This window comes from Mchenga conophoros, linkage group LG4, assembly GCF_057382185.1.
Source record: "Mchenga conophoros isolate Kocher_MC1m ecotype Shallow Benthic linkage group LG4, M_conophoros_male_GT1.1, whole genome shotgun sequence".
Taxonomy (NCBI): domain Eukaryota; kingdom Metazoa; phylum Chordata; class Actinopteri; order Cichliformes; family Cichlidae; genus Mchenga; species Mchenga conophoros.
Genome location: NC_140529.1, coordinates 3,196,637 through 3,213,471, shown reverse-complemented (window position 1 = coordinate 3,213,471; position 16,835 = coordinate 3,196,637). Strand labels below are relative to the sequence as shown.

The following is a 16,835-nucleotide window of genomic DNA, read 5'->3' as shown; positions in this document are numbered from 1 at the left end:
ACATGTCACATGACACACCTCAAACATCATGTGATCCACTCTCAGTCTGCACTTTCATTCATGACTTCAACAGGTTGAAATGAGCTTTGAAGAAACATTCAGTGAAATAAATCTTTCATGGATTCATGTGAGCAGCAGATGAACTTTGTACCAACAACATCTTCAATAACAGAGTCTGAATGAAGCTCAGGTGTTGATGCTGCTCACTGATTGGACGCTTGCTTTCAGCTCTGCTCTCAGTCTTTACTGCACAGGTGAAGGTAGAAAGTGTGACTGGATCTATAGACTGGAAACAGAGAAACATGCTGAACATTTGAAGCTTTGCAGCAGAAATGTTCATGTTACAAATACAGCAGAGCTGATCTGGGATCAGTGTGTTCACACCTGCAGCTACAACAAGGTTTCATGTCTCCACACGTCAGCATGTGAACTTTACTCTGACTCAGTCTGAGCAGTCAGACGGCATATTTTTAAAGTTAACACATCAGCACACACAGAGCTGAGCCCCTCCCACCTGTGCTGAGTTTCAGGTGGAGCCCCGCCTCCTTCCAGGAAGCAGCTCACCTGTGTGTCCGTGTTTAGTGTCCAGGTGTGGAGTGGAGCTTGTTGTTGGTGTGTGAAGAAACTGTAAGTTTGCTTTGTTTCCTCCTTTAACAGTTTGTCTTTAGGAACTTTACTGTTTGTTCAGCTCGTGTTTGATTTCTTCACACAACAAACTGTGTGTGTTTGTATTTCCGGTCTCTCCATTAAAGTCAGTGTGTAATGTTTCCTGGCTAACATCAGCTGTGTGCAGCTTAGTTCAGCACAAATCTGCCGCTCCATAGTTCACGGTAACGGACTCACAGCTGGACCAACGAGGCCGAGTGTGTCCGCCACTCTGAGCTACGTTCGTGTTTGTGTACTTGTAGTTTGTACTTTGAGTTCACTCAGAGCCCACAGAGGACGCAGCGTACGTGATGACGTCACAGCCCTTTACCTCCTTTACTGTCACTGTGATTAATATTTACACACGAGACACCTGCAGAGCTCTGACGCTGAGCTAGCACACAGCATGCTAACGCTAAGCTAACGCTAAGCTAACACTAAGCTAAAGCTAAGCTAACACTAAGCTAACACTAAGCTAAAGCTAAGCTAACACTAAGAGTTCTTACAGACACGAGTTAAAAAGCTGCTTTTAGTTTGTGATCAGAGTCCAGGACTGAGAGCAGCAGCAGAGCTGATGGATGATGAATTACTGGATGGAAGAAGCTTCTCATTAGCAGTGAATCAGTGTGTGTGCAGTTCTCTGCAAACTCAGCAGCAAGAATTAGTGTGAAGCTTTAACTCTGCTGATCCTCTTTGAATCCTGGATCAGCTGAAATGTTTAAAATGTTGTTCACACGTGTTGGACTGACTGAAGCTTCCAGTCACAGTGAAGCAGTGTGTGTCAGTGAATGCATCGTGTGTGCTTCAGGCTCCATCTAGTGGACTGATAGCAGAGCAGCTGATGGCAGCTTCCTCTGCCTCACACTGCTGTCTGACTGCATCCAGCTGACACTGAGATGAAGCAGGAAAGAAGCAGCTGATATTTGGACAGCACACATGATGGAAGGAGGATTTCAGCTGATGTGCACATGAATGATTTGTGTTTCCTCTGCAGGTAGAAAGTGTGTGTGAGCTGAATTGAGCAGCATGGATCAGTGTGAGGACAGAGAGGAGGGAGCCCCTCCCTCTAAAAGCACTCTGTGTGGGGAACATGAGAGCCAGACCAAAGCTCAGAGGTGAGATGACCATCTCTAACTGTCCATGACTCTTCTCCATGTCACAGCTCAGCACTCACATCACTGCTGCATCATTATTCACAGGAACCAGCCTGGACCTCGACCCAGCTCTGTGTCCTTACAGAGTGACGCGTCTAAAGATCGTCCCATTTATTTTAAATCCCAGCCTGCGTCTGCTGCAGAGAGGTGAGCTGTTAGCAACATGAACTCTTTGATGTCAGTTTATCTGATTTAAATGAACTGTTTGATGTTTCCTGGTCTCTAAACTGCATCTCAAAGGAAGTCACTGAACCTTTATTCCTTATTTCTATCAAACATGTCCAACATTTAAACTCCTGCTGCTCACAGTGGGACCATCAATAGTCCTGCACAGTGTAAATGACCCCTGGGTGGCGCTCTGTTCTTACACTGTGAAACACTACTTTGGAGTTTCCTTCTGCTCATTCTCAAAACACATTTTTCTTCTCTGACAGGATCCATGGGAGACCTGCTGGACCTGAACCTGGACCCAGCTGTGTGTCCTTAAGGAGTGACCGGTCTAAAGGTGGTCTCATTGATTTTAAAGTCCAGCCTGTGTCTGCTGCAGAGAGGTGAGCTGTTAGCAACATGAACTCTTTGATTAAACTGCTCGATGTTGTTGGATATAAACTACAAACACGTCGTTCCCTCAGTCCCATTTAAACTGTCTTTTAAAACAAGCCTTTGGTTTCTAAACAACTGAAAACCCACTTCAGCAAACAGGAAGTGATCAGAGTGTCTGTCCACTTCCTGTCAGGCCCTGCAAACATTTCATATTGAAGAAAAGTAGTTGTTATCTCACATTTTTACTCCACCACATTCAACCATTTTGACATTTTACAGCATGAAACTCTTGTCACATGACTCCTGTTATGTTATAGAGTCATGTGACCACCAGGGAGGGATTTGTATGGATGAAACACATTCAAATCAATCTGATTCATCAATGGAAACATTTTTGGTGTAAATGCAGCAACACTGAAAACGCTGAAGATAAAAACACAACAGATGAAATATGAACAAATCGAGGCTTTGAATACACGTGTGTGTGTTTGAGACACAGAGATAAATGGATTGTGTGTCTGTCCTATTGCTGCGTGAGGGTTTTATTGTAGATTTTGTGCGTGTACACTTTTGACCACGAAGGTGTTGAAAGGGCGTAAAACAGTTGGAGGCACCAGAGTGAACACTAGTGCTGTCAGTAGATTAAAAATGACTAATTAATGACACAATCTTCTGTCATTAATCCTGATTAATCACAATTACTTGATCAATAGCTGCAGTTACATTTTTCCAACTTTATATTTAAGCCTGTAACAGACGTTTACACCATATAATGAAGTCAATGCAGAATAAACACAAAGAATGTTAAACGCTTCAATTCAAAGAGACTTTGAATAGTTTTCAGTCTTTAACTCAGCTTCTCTGCTGTAAATACAACTTTGTAACAAACATATATACTAAAAGCTAAGTGTGCACTAATATATAATAATATATAATCTATATTACTGCTGTTAATGAAAATGTTTAATCAGACTCATCACAGGGTTACTGTGGATTCATTTGGATTAATCACCATTAAACATCATTTTTAATGTAAACGAATCAAATTTCATTTCATGAGCAAACAGACTCGAGAGAAAAGGGCAAATTTACACACTTAACATGTTTATTGAACATGTAAACATTGATTAACCTCCTGAATGAGCCGACCCCCCCAGGGACAGTCCTGCATGCTAATGATGGGCTCTGCTCTGTACCTGCAGGATTCTGTCAGCCACAAACTCCTCAGCTGATCCTGAATCTGAGCCCATCTGTCAAACAATCATTTTCTTCACAGGTCTGTGGAGGTGGCACTGATCCTGCAGCAGTCTAACACTCTCTGTCACTCTTCTTCAAGTCTTTGACACGAGGAACCAAAACTATGTCATTAACAACACTAACAGGTCTGCAGTTTGTCCACTTGGCAGTTGTGTCATCAGTGCTTTGCATCGTTGTGATATTTTAAGCTGGAAGTGCTTCGGTGAAAAGAAAATTCCTTCTGTCACGATGTGCAGAATCCTTCATGTTGGTCGGCTGGTCCGTCTTGTTATTTTTTTAATACTCAAACTTTCCATCGGGAGGTCAGTGTGTGTTTGTCATCTTCCATATTGAGCTGATTGGTTCAGCTGCCGTCACTAACAGATGTGCTGCACATCTGCACGTGTGCAAAGGTAACTCTACTCAGACAAACTGCTCGAAGTGCGTTGATAGAAACATTTCAGGGATTTTGAGTCGTTCTGCTCTCCAGATGTGTCGTGTTAAAGGTTTTTATCATGTTAATCATGATAACAGATGAACCCCTAACCCTACATGTTAATTTTGACAGCACTGGTAACTCCTTTTTAATGTTCTTCTGTCAGATCATTGATTAGACTCGACTCCAAATACGAGACTCGGAAAACTCAAATGAAAACTCAAATCAAAGCAATGAGAAAAGGACTTCTTGTGTTAGAATGAAAACATATGGAAGTGGTCAGGTTTCAAACACTCGTTGAATCTACTGCACAGTTACATTCAGGGACCTTTGGCCTCCTGAGAGCATTAGTTGATGGTTCATCACAGTTTTCTCAAAGTTTCCTCTGAGCTTCTGCAGCATCATCACTTCCATCACTGATGAAAGAAAGTTCATAGAAAACAGAAAATATATCTTCAGAATCTGAGAGTCTAAAACTTGACAGACTTGATTCAGATGAAGTTATTTGAGCAGAAACTCCTGGATCGTTATCCTGTGTTGATCTAATCCTTCATGGTTCCTCCACAGAGTGGAGCAGCAGAGCTCAGAGGTTCCCAGTGGTCAGTCTGCCCAGCAGCATCAAACACAGCTGGACTCCATATTTATGGTCTGTACATGTACAACAACTACTTTATTATTAATAATAATGCATTTATTTATAGGTCCCTTTCAGAACACCAAGGACTCTGTGGACTAAATGACCAAAAGAAAACAAACTTTGAAATCAGACGGTGCAAATGTGATCACAGGGAAACGTTTTAAACATCGAGGCTTTAAACAGAAACCAAAGTGAAACAGTTTGTAGTCGAGATCAGTGGGAATGAAGCTGAATAACTGTTTCTTCAATAACTTTGAGCTCTTAAAAAAGAAAAACTAGCTGAAAGTCTGGCTGCTCTTATGAAAAGTACAGAGAAATTATGGGTCGCTCAACACTTGTGCACAATATAAGAGTTTAAATAAATCTAAAGAATAACTCAAAGTCCTACAATCATACTGAGAAAATCATCTACAGCTAACTATCCAAGTGGATTTGTTTAAGACAGCTCCATCTGCTGGTGGCCCTCTGCAGGTGCATGAAAGGGGCGTGTTTATATTGAAAGTAGTAGAGAAAGTAAGCCCCACGGGAAGGAGGAGGACTCTCAGCAGCTTCCAGCTCATATTCAGACATTTGACTTCTCACTGAAAGCAGCAAGTTTGAGTGTCTGTACCTTAGTTAGAAGAGATAACATGGTCATAGTAATTAGAGTTGATTGAGCAATGCTGTCCTTGTAATGTAGTTTATGATTTTTATGGACAAGTCCAGTTTTTCTGTAGAGCCTCTCAAGTTGGTGACAGCAGTCAAAGTTCACGTGTAAACCAGAGCAGCAAATCAGGTCCAAATGTGTTGTTCACAGTGAGTGGGATCATCATTGGCTGCTATGTTAACCTCCTGCAGCAGGATGTCTTTGGTCAGAGAATGGATAGATCACTAAGTCATTGTTGAGTTTAGGGAGACAGTAGACAGTTGGAGGAGGTTCAGCCAGTTGACACACAGTAGATAAAATAACTGAAGGCAGGAGCAGACACCTGTATGACTTTCCACCTCTCACATAGATTATTTCCCTGGGCAGCGCCACAGGGCTGGTAGATGTAAACAAAGCTGGAGGAGAGGATTTATTCATCTGAGAAAAGTCACAGAGTTGTGTCTTGATGCTCAATCATCCAGGTACGTAAATCCCAAAAAGCTTGATTCTGTTCATCTGGATGTTTTCAGTGGGAGAAACGTTTCATCATCATCAGGTGACTTCTTCAGTCTCAGCTGACTGCAGGTTTCAATCTCATAAACAGGACATTTGTATGACTGAAACCAGCCCACTGAAGGAACAATGGGCTGGGAGGTCAGTTCATTGATCATTGGTACGCATATTGTCAGGACCATTGATCAATGGTTGTTGATCAATGGTCATGAGTCCAGTTCACAGAGAGCTGGGGAATGGCTGCAATCACAGCATGTAAGATGGTGACAGTTGTACCCTTAGGCCCCTCCTCCATTCAGAGATGGTCTTTCCTTTTCACATAAATGGCCTCCTTGACTCCGCCCTCAAACCAGCGTTCACATTTACTCAGGACCTTCTTGATGTGAAGTTCTTCTGCTTCGCTGGCTGCTGTGTCTGTGGGGATGGTGTTTGTTCTGTGTTGTAGCGTCCTGATGACGCCCAGTTTGTGCCCCAGTGGATGATGAGAGTCAAACCTTAAATACTGATCTGTATGCGTAAACAGAGTGAACCTTTAAGACCAGTTGTCTGTACGATCAACTCAGTCACCTGAAACATCTCCAAGTTTCTGGCTTTGATCATCAACCTGTTGGTAGTTCAGCTCTGAACACCAGTGAAATGTTTCTCCCACTGAAATCGCTGCATTCATATGAACAGAATCAACGTTTTGGGATCATGGAGTTGTGGACAAAGTCTCAGTTAATCAGATAAAGTCAAACCTATAATTGGTAAAGAGTTCGCGGATGATATGCCCCTTGATCGTAAAGAAGTGGATGTTGTGTGGACTAAAGTTCAGAGTGGTGGGTCATTCATAAAGTATTCTGTTCCAGCTGCTGGAGGACAACATCATCACTTTTGTGAAGAGCGAGCTGAAGAAGATCCAGAAGGCTCTGAATCCAAATAAGCCCCAGTGCTTGGAGTTTCAGAGGGAGGATGATGAGCAGAGGAGAAACAGCAGAGAGGCATTTGTGAAGATCACAGTGGACTTCCTGAGGAGAATGAAGCAGGAGGAGCTGGCTGACCGTCTGCAGAGACGTAAGAGGATTTATCTAAAGATTTAAGCTGCTGGATAAATGAGACACTTGTGACACCAGTGTGTTCAGTCATTTCTCAGTGGGTCAGAAATTGTCATCAGCATTTTGTAAAATATGATTGTTAAAGTTGTATTTTTATTATTATTATTCAGAACTTCCAGCTGCTGTTTGTCATCGTAACCTTAAATCTAAGCTGAAGAAGAAGTTCCAGTGTGTGTTTGAGGGCATCGCTAAAGCAGGAAACCCAACCCTCCTGAATCAGATCTACACAGAGCTCTACATCACAGAGGGAGGGACTGCAGAGGTCAATGATGAACATGAGGTCAGACAGATTGAAACAGCATCCAGGAAACCAGACAGACCAGAAACAACCATCAGACAAGAAGACATCTTTAAAGCCTCACCTGGAAGAGATGAACCAATCAGAACAGTGCTGACAAAGGGAGTGGCTGGCATTGGGAAAACAGTCTTAACACAGAAATACAGCCTGGACTGGGCTGAAGACAAAGCCAACCAGGACATCCAGTTCATATTTCCATTCACTTTCAGAGAGCTGAATGTGCTGAAAGAGGAAAAGTTCAGCTTGGTGGGACTTGTTCATCGCTTCTTTACTGAAACCAAAGAAGCAGGAATCTGCAGCTTTGAAGACTTCCAGGTTGTGTTCATCTTTGATGGTCTGGATGAGTGTCGACTTCCTCTGGACTTCCACAAAACTACAATCCTAACTGACCCTAGAAAGTCCACCTCAGTGGATGTGCTGCTGATAAACCTCATCAGGGGGAAACTGCTTCCCTCTGCTCGCCTCTGGATAACCACACGACCTGCAGCAGCCAATCAGATCCCTCCTGACTGTGTTGGCATGGTGACAGAGGTCAGAGGGTTCACTGACCCACAGAAGGAGGAGTACTTCAGGAAGAGATTCAGAGATAAGAAGCAGGCCAGCACCATCATCTCCCACATCAAGACATCACGAAGCCTCCACATCATGTGTCACATCCCAGTCTTCTGCTGGATCACTGCTACAGTTCTGGAGGATGTGCTGGAAACCAGAGAGGGAGGACAGCTGCCCAAGACCCTGACTGAGATGTACATCCACTTCCTGGTGGTTCAGGCCAAAGTGAAGAAGGTCAAGTATGATGGAGGAGCTGAGACAGATCCACACTGGAGTCCAGAGAGCAGGAAGATGATGGAGTCTCTGGGAAAACTGGCTTTTGATCAGCTGCAGAAAGGAAACCTGATCTTCTATGAATCAGACCTGACAGAGTGTGGCATCGATATCAGAGCAGCCTCAGTGTACTCAGGAGTGTTCACACAGATCTTTAAAGAGGAGAGAGGACTGTACCAGAACAAGGTGTTCTGCTTCATCCATCTGAGTGTTCAGGAGTTTCTGGCTGCTCTTCATGTCCATCTGACCTTCAGCAACTCTGGAGTCAACCTGCTGGAACAACAACAAACAACCTCCAAGAAATCTAAATTATTTAGCAAACCAAAACTTCAATCTCTCCACCAGAGTGCTGTGAACAAGGCCTTACAGAGTCCAAATGGACACCTGGACTTGTTCCTCCGCTTCCTCCTGGGTCTTTCACTGCAGACCAATCAGACTCTCCTACGAGGTCTGATGACACAAACAGGAAGTAGCTCACAGACCAATCAGGAAACAGTCCAGTACATCAAGAAGAAGCTCAGTGAGAATCTGTCTGCAGAGAAAAGCATCAATCTGATCCACTGTCTGAATGAACTGAATGATCGTTCTCTAGTGGAGGAGATCCAACAATACAGGACTTCAGGAAGTCTCTCCACAGGTAAACTGTCTCCTGCTCAGTGCTCAGCTCTGACCTTCATGTTACTGTCATCAGAAGAAGATCTGGATGAGTTTGACTTTAAGAAATATTCTGCTTCAGAGGAGGCTCTTCTGAGAATGCTGCCAGTGGTCAAAGCCTCCAATAAAGCTCTGTAAGTAAACATGAACTCATTGCTTAAAATCTTATAATCGATAAAAATCTTAAAACCATGGGAAATAAATCAGAAATGCTGAGTTCAAAGAACAGTTAAAAAACATAAAAATAGTGAATTAAATGATTATCATTCACTCAGTAAATATTTTTTCAGTCCAGCAGGCCGTGTCAGTATTTCTGACACATTTTTGTCTATATCTCTTATCAAAGTACAATCCAGGCCCAGCCAATAAGAACATGAGCTCTGATCCTTCAGCCCCTCTGACAGGTTTATTATCGTCAGCTTGTTCACGTCTCCAAATCCAGCAGTTTGTTTTTTATCTCATTTTCAGTGCACACTCTCCCTTTTTTATTATAAATCTCTGCTGTGACTGTCCTGTTTTCATCCAGGATGGAGGGAAAACTTGGGCTTCCATCCATCCATCCATCTTCATCCGCTTTATCTGAGGCTGGGTCGCGGGGGCAGCAGCCTAAGCAAAGAGGCCCAGACCTCCCTCTCCCCAGCCACCTCCTCCAGCTTATCCGGGGGAATACCAAGGCGTTCCCAGGCCAGCCGAGAGATATAATCTCTCCAGCGTGTCCTGGGTCTGCCCCGGGGCCTCCTCCTGGTGGGACATGCCTGGAACACCTCACCCAGGAGGCGCCCAGGGGGTATCCTTGTCAGATGCCCGAACCACCTCAGCTGGCTCCTTTCGATGTGGAGCAGCAGCGGCTCTACTCTGAGCCCCTCCCGGATGGCCGAACTTCCCACCCTATCTCTAAGGGAGAGGCCAGCCACCCTTCGGAGGAAGCTCATTTCTGCCGCTTGTATCCGCGATCTCGTTCTTTCGGTCACTACCCACAGCTCGTGGCCATAGGTGAGGGTAGGGACGTAGATCGACCGGTAAATTGAGAGCTTCGCTTTTACACTCAGCTCCCTCTTCACCACGACGGACCGGTGCAGCGTCCGCATTACTGCAGCTGCAGCCCCAATCCGTCTGTCGATCTCCGGCTCCCTTCTCCCATCACTCGCGAACAAGACCCCGAGATACTTGAACTCCTCCACTTGGGGCAGGAACTCATCCCCGACCCGGAGTGGGCACTCCACCCTTTTCCGGCTGAGAACCATGGCCTCAGATTTGGAGGTGCTGATCCTCATTCCCGCTGCTTCACACTCGGCTGCGAACCGTTCCAGTGCGAGCTGGAGGCCCTCACCCGATGAAGCCAACAGAACCACATCATCCGCAAAAATCAGAGATGAGATTCTGAGGCCACCAAAGCGAAAGCCCTCCGCCACTTGGCTGCGCCTAGAAATCCTGCCCATAAAAATTATGAACAGAACCGGAGACAAAGGGCAGCCCTGGCGGAGCCCATCACCCACCGGGAACGAGTCCGACTTATTGCCGGCAATGCGAACCAAGCTCTTGCAACGGTTGTATCGGGATCGAATGGCCCGTAGCAATGGGCCAGACACCCCATACTCCCGCAACACCTCCCACAGGACACCCCGAGGGACATGGTCGAATGCCTTCTCCAAGTCCACAAAACACATGTAGACTGGTTGGGCAAACTCCCATGCACCCTCAAGTATCCTCGAGAGGATAAAGAGCTGGTCCAGTGTTCCGCGACCAGGACGAAAACCGCATTGTTCCTCCTGTATCCGAGGTTCGACTAGCGGACGAACTCTCCTTTCCAGCACCCTGGCATAGACTTTCCCAGGGAGGCTGAGGAGTGTGATACCCCTGTAGTTGGAACACACCCTCCGGTCCCCCTTCTTAAAGATGGGGACCACCACCCCGGTCTGCCAGTCCACAGGTACTGCCCCTGATCACCATGCAACATTGCAGAGGCGTGTCAACCAGGACAGCCCTACAACATCCAAAGCCTTCAGGAACTCGGGGCGGACCTCATCAACACCAGGGGCTCTGCCACCAAGGAGTTGTTTAACTGCTTCAGTGACCTCGCCCCCGGAAATTGGCGGGTCATTCCCCTCATCCCCAGACTTTGCTTCCTCCTCGGAAGACGTGTCAGTGGGATTAAGGAGGTCCTCGAAGTATTCCTTCCACCGCCTGACAATTTTCTCAGTCGACGTCAGCAGCGCTCCGCCAGCACTATACACAGTGCAGGTAGAGCACCGCTTTCCCCTCCTGAGACGCCTGACGGTTTGCCAGAATCTCTTCGAGGCAGTCCGAAAGTCTTTTTCCATGGCCTCTCCGAACTCCTCCCACACCCGAGTTTTTGCTTCAGCCACTGCCCGAGCCACATTCCGCTTGGCCTGTCGATACCTGTCGGCTGCCTCCGGAGTCCCACAGGCTAACCAAGCCCGATAGGACTCCTTCTTCAGCCTGGTGGCTCCCTTCACCTCTGGTGTCCACCATTTGGTTCGGGGATTACCACCACGGCAGGTACCAACCACCTTGCGGCCGCAGCTCAATGCAGCAGCTTTGGCAATGGAGATGCTGAACATGGTCCATTCGGACTCAATGTCCCCAGTCTCCCTCGGAATGCTGTTGAAGCTCTGCCGGAGGTGTGCGTTGAAGATCTCGCGGACTGGGGCCTCTGCTAGACGTTCCCAGCACACCCTCACTACGCGTTTAGGTGCACCAGGTCTGTCCAGCGTCCTCCCCCGCCACCTGATCCAACTCACCACCAGGTGGTGATCAGTTGACAGCTCAGCCCCTCTCTTTACCCGAGTGTCCAGAACATATGGTCGCAGGTCTGGTGATACGATTACAAAATCGATCATCGACCTACGGCCTAGAGCGTCCTGGTGCCACGTGCACTTATGGACACTCTTATGTTCGAACAGGGTGTTCATTATGGCCAAACTGTGATTAGCACAGAAGTCCAATAACAAAGCACCGCTCGGGTTCAGATCAGGGAGGCCGTTCCTCCCAATCAAGCCCCTCCAGGTCTCGCTGTCGTTACCCACGTGAGCATTGAAGTCTCCCAGCAGGACAACAGAGTCTCCAGGTGGAGCACCTTCCAGCACCCCCCCCCTCCAGGGACTCTAGGAACTCTGAACTGCCACTCGGCGCATAAGCGCAGATGACAGTCAGGACCCGTTCCCCGACCCTAAGGCGCAGGGAACAAACCCTCTCGTCCACCGGGAAAATCCCCAACGTACCAGCAGCAAGCCGAGGGGATATTAGAATACCCACCCAGCCCGCCGCCTCTCACCAGGGGCAACTCCAGACTGAGACAGAGTCCAGCCCCTCTCCAGGAGACTGGTTCCAGAGCCCAAGCCATGCGTAGAGGTGAGCCCGACTATATCTAGCCGGTACCTCTCAACCTCACGCACTAACTCAGGCTCCTTCCCCACCAGAGAGGTGACATTCCATGTCCCTATTGCCAGTCTTGGCAGCTGGGGGTCAGTCCACCAAGGCCTCCGCTCCTGGCCGCCACCCGGCACACAATGCACCCGACCCCTATGGCGCCTCCTGCGGGTGGTGGGCCTGCAGGAGGATGGGCCCATGTCTCCTCTTCGGGCTGTGCCCGGCCGGGCCCCATGGACTAAGGCCCGGCCACCAGACGCTCGCCCTCGGGCACCCTCCCCGGGCCTGGCTCCAGGGGGGGGGCCCTGGTAACCCTATCCCGGGGAGGGTAAACTGTTCTCTCGATATCCTTTTCATAAGGGTCTTCTGAATCGCTCTTTGTCTGGTCCCTCACCCAGGACCAATTTGCCATGGGAGACCCTACCAGGGGGCAAAAGCCCCCAGACAACATAGCCCCTGGGATCCCTGGGACACACAAACCCCTCCACCACGATAAGATAGCGATTCAAGGAGGAGAACTTGGGCTTCATAATTGAAATTGCCACTCAGGTCCTGTTTCTTGACAGTATTCATATCTAACTGTAAGGCTTCCATAACCAGTGTTCCCACAGAATTACAGTGGGTTCTCTCTGGGTCCTCTACAGTTTCTTCCCACTGTCCACAGACATGCAGTTAGATTACCTGGTGATCTAAACTTCATGCAGGTGTGTGTGTGAGAATGGTTGTCTTTCCCTCTGTGGGCTTAGTGGAAGAGACTGGATGGATCTCTGCTTTGTCTTTGATATATCCTGACAGCAAACATTCTCCATGAAGTCTGCATTTCAGCTCATCTCCTTTATACACACCTTTAACAGGAGGAGTTTTATACAGCTAGTGTTTAAAATCCAGTGTTACTCACAGTTAAATAGCATAACAATTACTGAATTAGTAAGATTTTCTAAAATAATTGTTTTAGTTAATATTGTATGATAGTGTACACAGAATTATTAGCTCAGTAGGTAGAGTGGTCGCCCCATGATCATAAGGTCAGGGGTCGAATCCACCGAACAGCTACCTTGATGGTACCCCTGAGCAAGGTACCATCAAGGTACCAATCGTGTGCACTGGACTGGTAGCACTCATAGTGTCATAGGTTGGGTTTTTTTGTTTTTTTTAAAAGGTTTAACATATAAACAAATTTCATTTGATCACATATATTTTTTGTTTTGTTTTGTTTTTTCCCTTTCTCTCCCAGACTGAGCAGCTGTAACATCTCAGAGGAAGGCTGTGAAAATTTGTTGTCAGTGGTCAGCTCCCAGTCCTGTAGTCTGAGAGAGCTGGACCTGAGTACCAACAGCCTGAAAGCTTCAGCAGTAAAGCTTCTGTCTGCTGCAGTGGAGAGTCCACACGCCAAACTGAATATTCTGAGGTCAGATCAATTTGTATTCTGTTTAGTTCTGTTTGTTTATATGTTTGATGTTTGGTTTTGTTTATATCAACTAACAAAAATAATCAATAATTTAACCAGTAAAGGTAAACTTTATCCAGTTATCCTTGTTCCATAGCATTTTTATTCATTTATAAGTTAAAGTGAACTTATACTAACCTGCTCAGCACAAGACAATAAGCTATTGCACCCTGATTACACTTTAACAACAATCTTTATTCATGTTTTTATCTTCAGACTTAACATCTGTGAACTCTCAGAGGAAAACTGTGAAGCTCTGTCCTCAGTTCTCAGCTCGCAGTCCTCTAGTCTGACAGAGCTGGACCTGAGTATCAGAAAGCTACAGGATTCAGGAGTGAAGCTTCTGTCTGCTGGACTACAACGTTTAAACTGTAAACTGAATACTCTGAGGTCAGATCAGAAAACAGTTTGTTGTTAGAATTATTCAATTATTTAAGTTCATACATATGATGTTGTTTCTTAGTATGTTTATGTTTCCTCTAAAAATAGAAAGTCAAGATTTAATGTTGTGAAATGTATTAACAAACTCAACATGAGTATTTGTTGTATGACTGTCTTTTATTTTTCAGACTGAGTGGCTGTAACCTGTCAGAGAGAAGCTGTGAAGCTCTGTCCTCAGTCCTCAGCTCCCAGTCCTCCAGTCTGAGAGAGTTGGACCTGAGTAACTCTGACCTGCAGGATTCAGGAGTGAAGCTTCTGTCCGCTGGACTAAAGAGTTCACAGTGTGCAGTGGAAACTCTCAGGTCAGGATTCAAACTTTTCCACAGATGATCATTTGAAATGTGACTTATATTATTGTATAAACAGGTAACCTTTATACAGCTGTCAAGTGAACTTTTATTTACATTTGAGTGGATAATTGGACTCCGAATTACTTTCAAAAGTAATTGGCGACTACCGATTGGTTTGCTGTTAGTTTTTTTATTCACAGTACTTACTTAATTTTAAAGGCTGATTTCTCAAAATGAGATGTTTATCTTTTCTTCTACAACACTTGGAGCCACCAAATCTTCTTGCTTCATTTATTCATTACAGTTTGATTTAAAGAATATTAGACTCGTAACATAATAAATACATTTATTTCACTTCTTCTTGAGAGAAAGAAAGGGATGACTGGGTGAGCTCCAGTGGTTCATCCCAGCAGAGAGAGCAGCACACTGGGCTGCAAATGATCACAGTAGTAATAGCCATAGTTTGATAAAACAGGCATTCTTACCCTGTAGATAATACAGGGTTCTGGTGCCGATGTGGGGGAGGGGAGTCGCCCGGTACTAACTACATACTGAAGTGTCTTGTGTTCCAAGAACACAACGACCAAGACAGAGAGATCCTACTGGCAACCTTCTGGTTACAAGATGAGCTTCCCAACCCCCAGAACCGCGGTCTTATCCTCCAGTTCTGTGTTGATGATAATCACATAATAGGAGAGCAGCTGGGCATCCAGTGGAAGTGTGATGGAAATCAAAATCCTGAATTGGATTCGGTGCGGTTGCGTTACTATTTTTCAACAACCAATCTTATATCAGCTGCATGGAAGTAGCTATAAGTAATCTGGGCGCTACAGCTTTAACCCTTTAAGTCTTACCATAGAACCAAGTCCGCCACAGCTTATATTATATTTTTACATGCTGTGGAGCCATTTTTGGGAGCATTTCAAGTTGCTCTACATCAATACAACCATTACAGCCTAAATTTTAATAATATGCATGCATTAAGTGCATAGAAATTACATAAATTGCAAAAAGTGCAATAAACTAAAAAAAATTTGAAAATCGTTTTTGTTTTTTAACATATATTTCTAGTTAGAGAAATTTAAGAGGCTTATCCCTCAAAACTGTAAATGCAAAAAAGTTGCACAAAATAGTTTCCCACCACATGAAATTTATTTTGAGTGTCTTCATAGTTTTATTTTTGAAATACACTAATTTCTATACACTGCAGGAAAAACGAAAATAAATATTATAGTGCAAATTTGCAAAAAAGCAGCATATGCATCAAAATAAACTATTTCCAGCAGTGCAATATGAGTCCTAAGCATCCCAGAAACAACACAGAAAGTCAGAAAGTCAAACATAACTTTAAAAAACACTAGTATAGGGTTATGAGGCCATGATGGTAAAAAATACATTTCTGCAAAAATGACATCACTTCCGGTTTTGGGCAGGTCATGGCGGATATGCGATAGTTCACGCTGATGTCAATTCCAAAGTAGGAAGTGTTACAAACAGCTGATCGGATCAGCAAAGCGTGTATCTGGAATATTATGTTACGCAAAACAGAGTGTGCCCACTCTGACCGGCTTTAAAGGGTTAAGCAGCTGCATGCACTCCCGCGGACAGCGATCACTTTCTGGCAGACGATCACTTTTTGGCACAACACCTGGAGCTAAGGGGGCAAAACAATCGCATGAGTGCTGCTGTTTGGCTGAGGAAGAATAAAGTATTCATGGTAAGCCAATCACATGACCACTTCAAGATTACAAAGCAACAAGGTGACATATACCAGTTTTTAAATTGTGTTGATAGGTCACATAAAACCAGAGTCATGATAAACAATATATACGCAGCGTTTTTTTCCTCAATAGTTTCGTCACTTTTACTGTCTAAGGACAGCACAGCAAGCACTCTCTGCTTATGAGCAAAAAAAACCCAAATCATCCCTTTCCTGTTGGTGGAAAAATGAACCATGTCGACCAATCAAAAAAATGATATAGCAACATGACATTTGGTTGTTTAGGAAGAGGGGGAAGTTTTAGGAGTGACGGTGTGAGATGTGAGAGATTTGTGACGTTTAGCGTATTTGGAGTGTGTGCATAGTATGTTGTGTTGTGTAGTTAGTGTGTAGGGGAAAAAAGAACAAAAAAAGTTAGTGTGTAGTGTAGTGGATAGTTTTATGTTGTCTGTCAGAACAATGAGGCAATTGCTGAATGTTAAGTGCCCTGAGGCGACTGTTGTGATTTGGCACTATATAAATAGAGTTGAATTGAATGGAATTGTTACAGGTGCTGCCACAAAACCAGCAAATGCAGATTACAGTGTAAACGGTGTCTCCAGGTAGAAACAGCAGTGATACACCTGCTGCTGTCAGACCTGCAGGTATCAGGCTGTGATGTTCTCCTTTATGGTGGACAGAAATTATTTTTTTGGAGTGGCACAAATAATTTGTGGCATCTTATTTAATGCAGAACAGCTGATTGTTCTGTAAATAGTTTGAAATAGTTATTTTTAAAAAATCAAGGTAAAAGGTAAATTGTTACAAATAACAAAATGGTTGTTTGCAAACCTTGTGTATAGGATTTTAAGGGTGTTCGTCTTGTAACCGGAAGGTTGCCGGTTCGA

At 45.0% G+C, this 16,835-nt stretch overlaps 2 protein-coding genes across 3 annotated transcripts in view; both read left to right on the top strand.

Annotated features, from left to right (window-relative positions):
- Positions 1 to 16,835, top strand: part of LOC146575285 (protein NLRC3-like) — a 93,587-nt gene that overhangs the window by 60,506 nt on the left and 16,246 nt on the right. The window contains exons 5-8 of one of the 2 annotated variants that reach the window (XM_085269941.1): positions 6,994 to 8,794; positions 13,285 to 13,458; positions 13,714 to 13,887; positions 14,067 to 14,240. In XM_085269941.1, the coding sequence (XP_085126067.1) occupies positions 6,994 to 8,794; positions 13,285 to 13,458; positions 13,714 to 13,887; positions 14,067 to 14,240 (2,323 nt within the window). The remainder of the gene's footprint in view (positions 1 to 6,993; positions 8,795 to 13,284; positions 13,459 to 13,713; positions 13,888 to 14,066; positions 14,241 to 16,835) is intronic. The other variant, XM_085269944.1, reaches the window with a different exon arrangement.
- On the top strand, positions 551 to 6,732 carry LOC146575286 (uncharacterized). Its single transcript, XM_085269974.1, has 5 exons — positions 551 to 627; positions 1,640 to 1,760; positions 1,845 to 1,946; positions 2,234 to 2,350; positions 6,638 to 6,732. Exons 2-5 carry the CDS (start codon positions 1,672 to 1,674, stop codon positions 6,666 to 6,668), a joined length of 339 nt encoding a protein of 112 aa, XP_085126100.1. The 5' UTR covers positions 551 to 627; positions 1,640 to 1,671; the 3' UTR covers positions 6,669 to 6,732.

What these genes read in the sequence shown, in the direction of transcription:
- LOC146575286 (XM_085269974.1), top strand. Translation starts at nt 1,672, where the DNA reads ATGGATCAGTGTGAGGACAGAGAGGAGGGAGCCCCTCCCTCTAAAAGC. An exon ending in CCTGCGTCTGCTGCAGAGAG is followed by an intron (nt 1,947 to 2,233) that starts GTGAGCTGTTAG and finishes CTTCTCTGACAG; the next exon opens with GATCCATGGGAGACCTGCTG. An exon ending in CCTGTGTCTGCTGCAGAGAG is followed by an intron (nt 2,351 to 6,637) that starts GTGAGCTGTTAG and finishes ATTCTGTTCCAG; the next exon opens with CTGCTGGAGGACAACATCAT.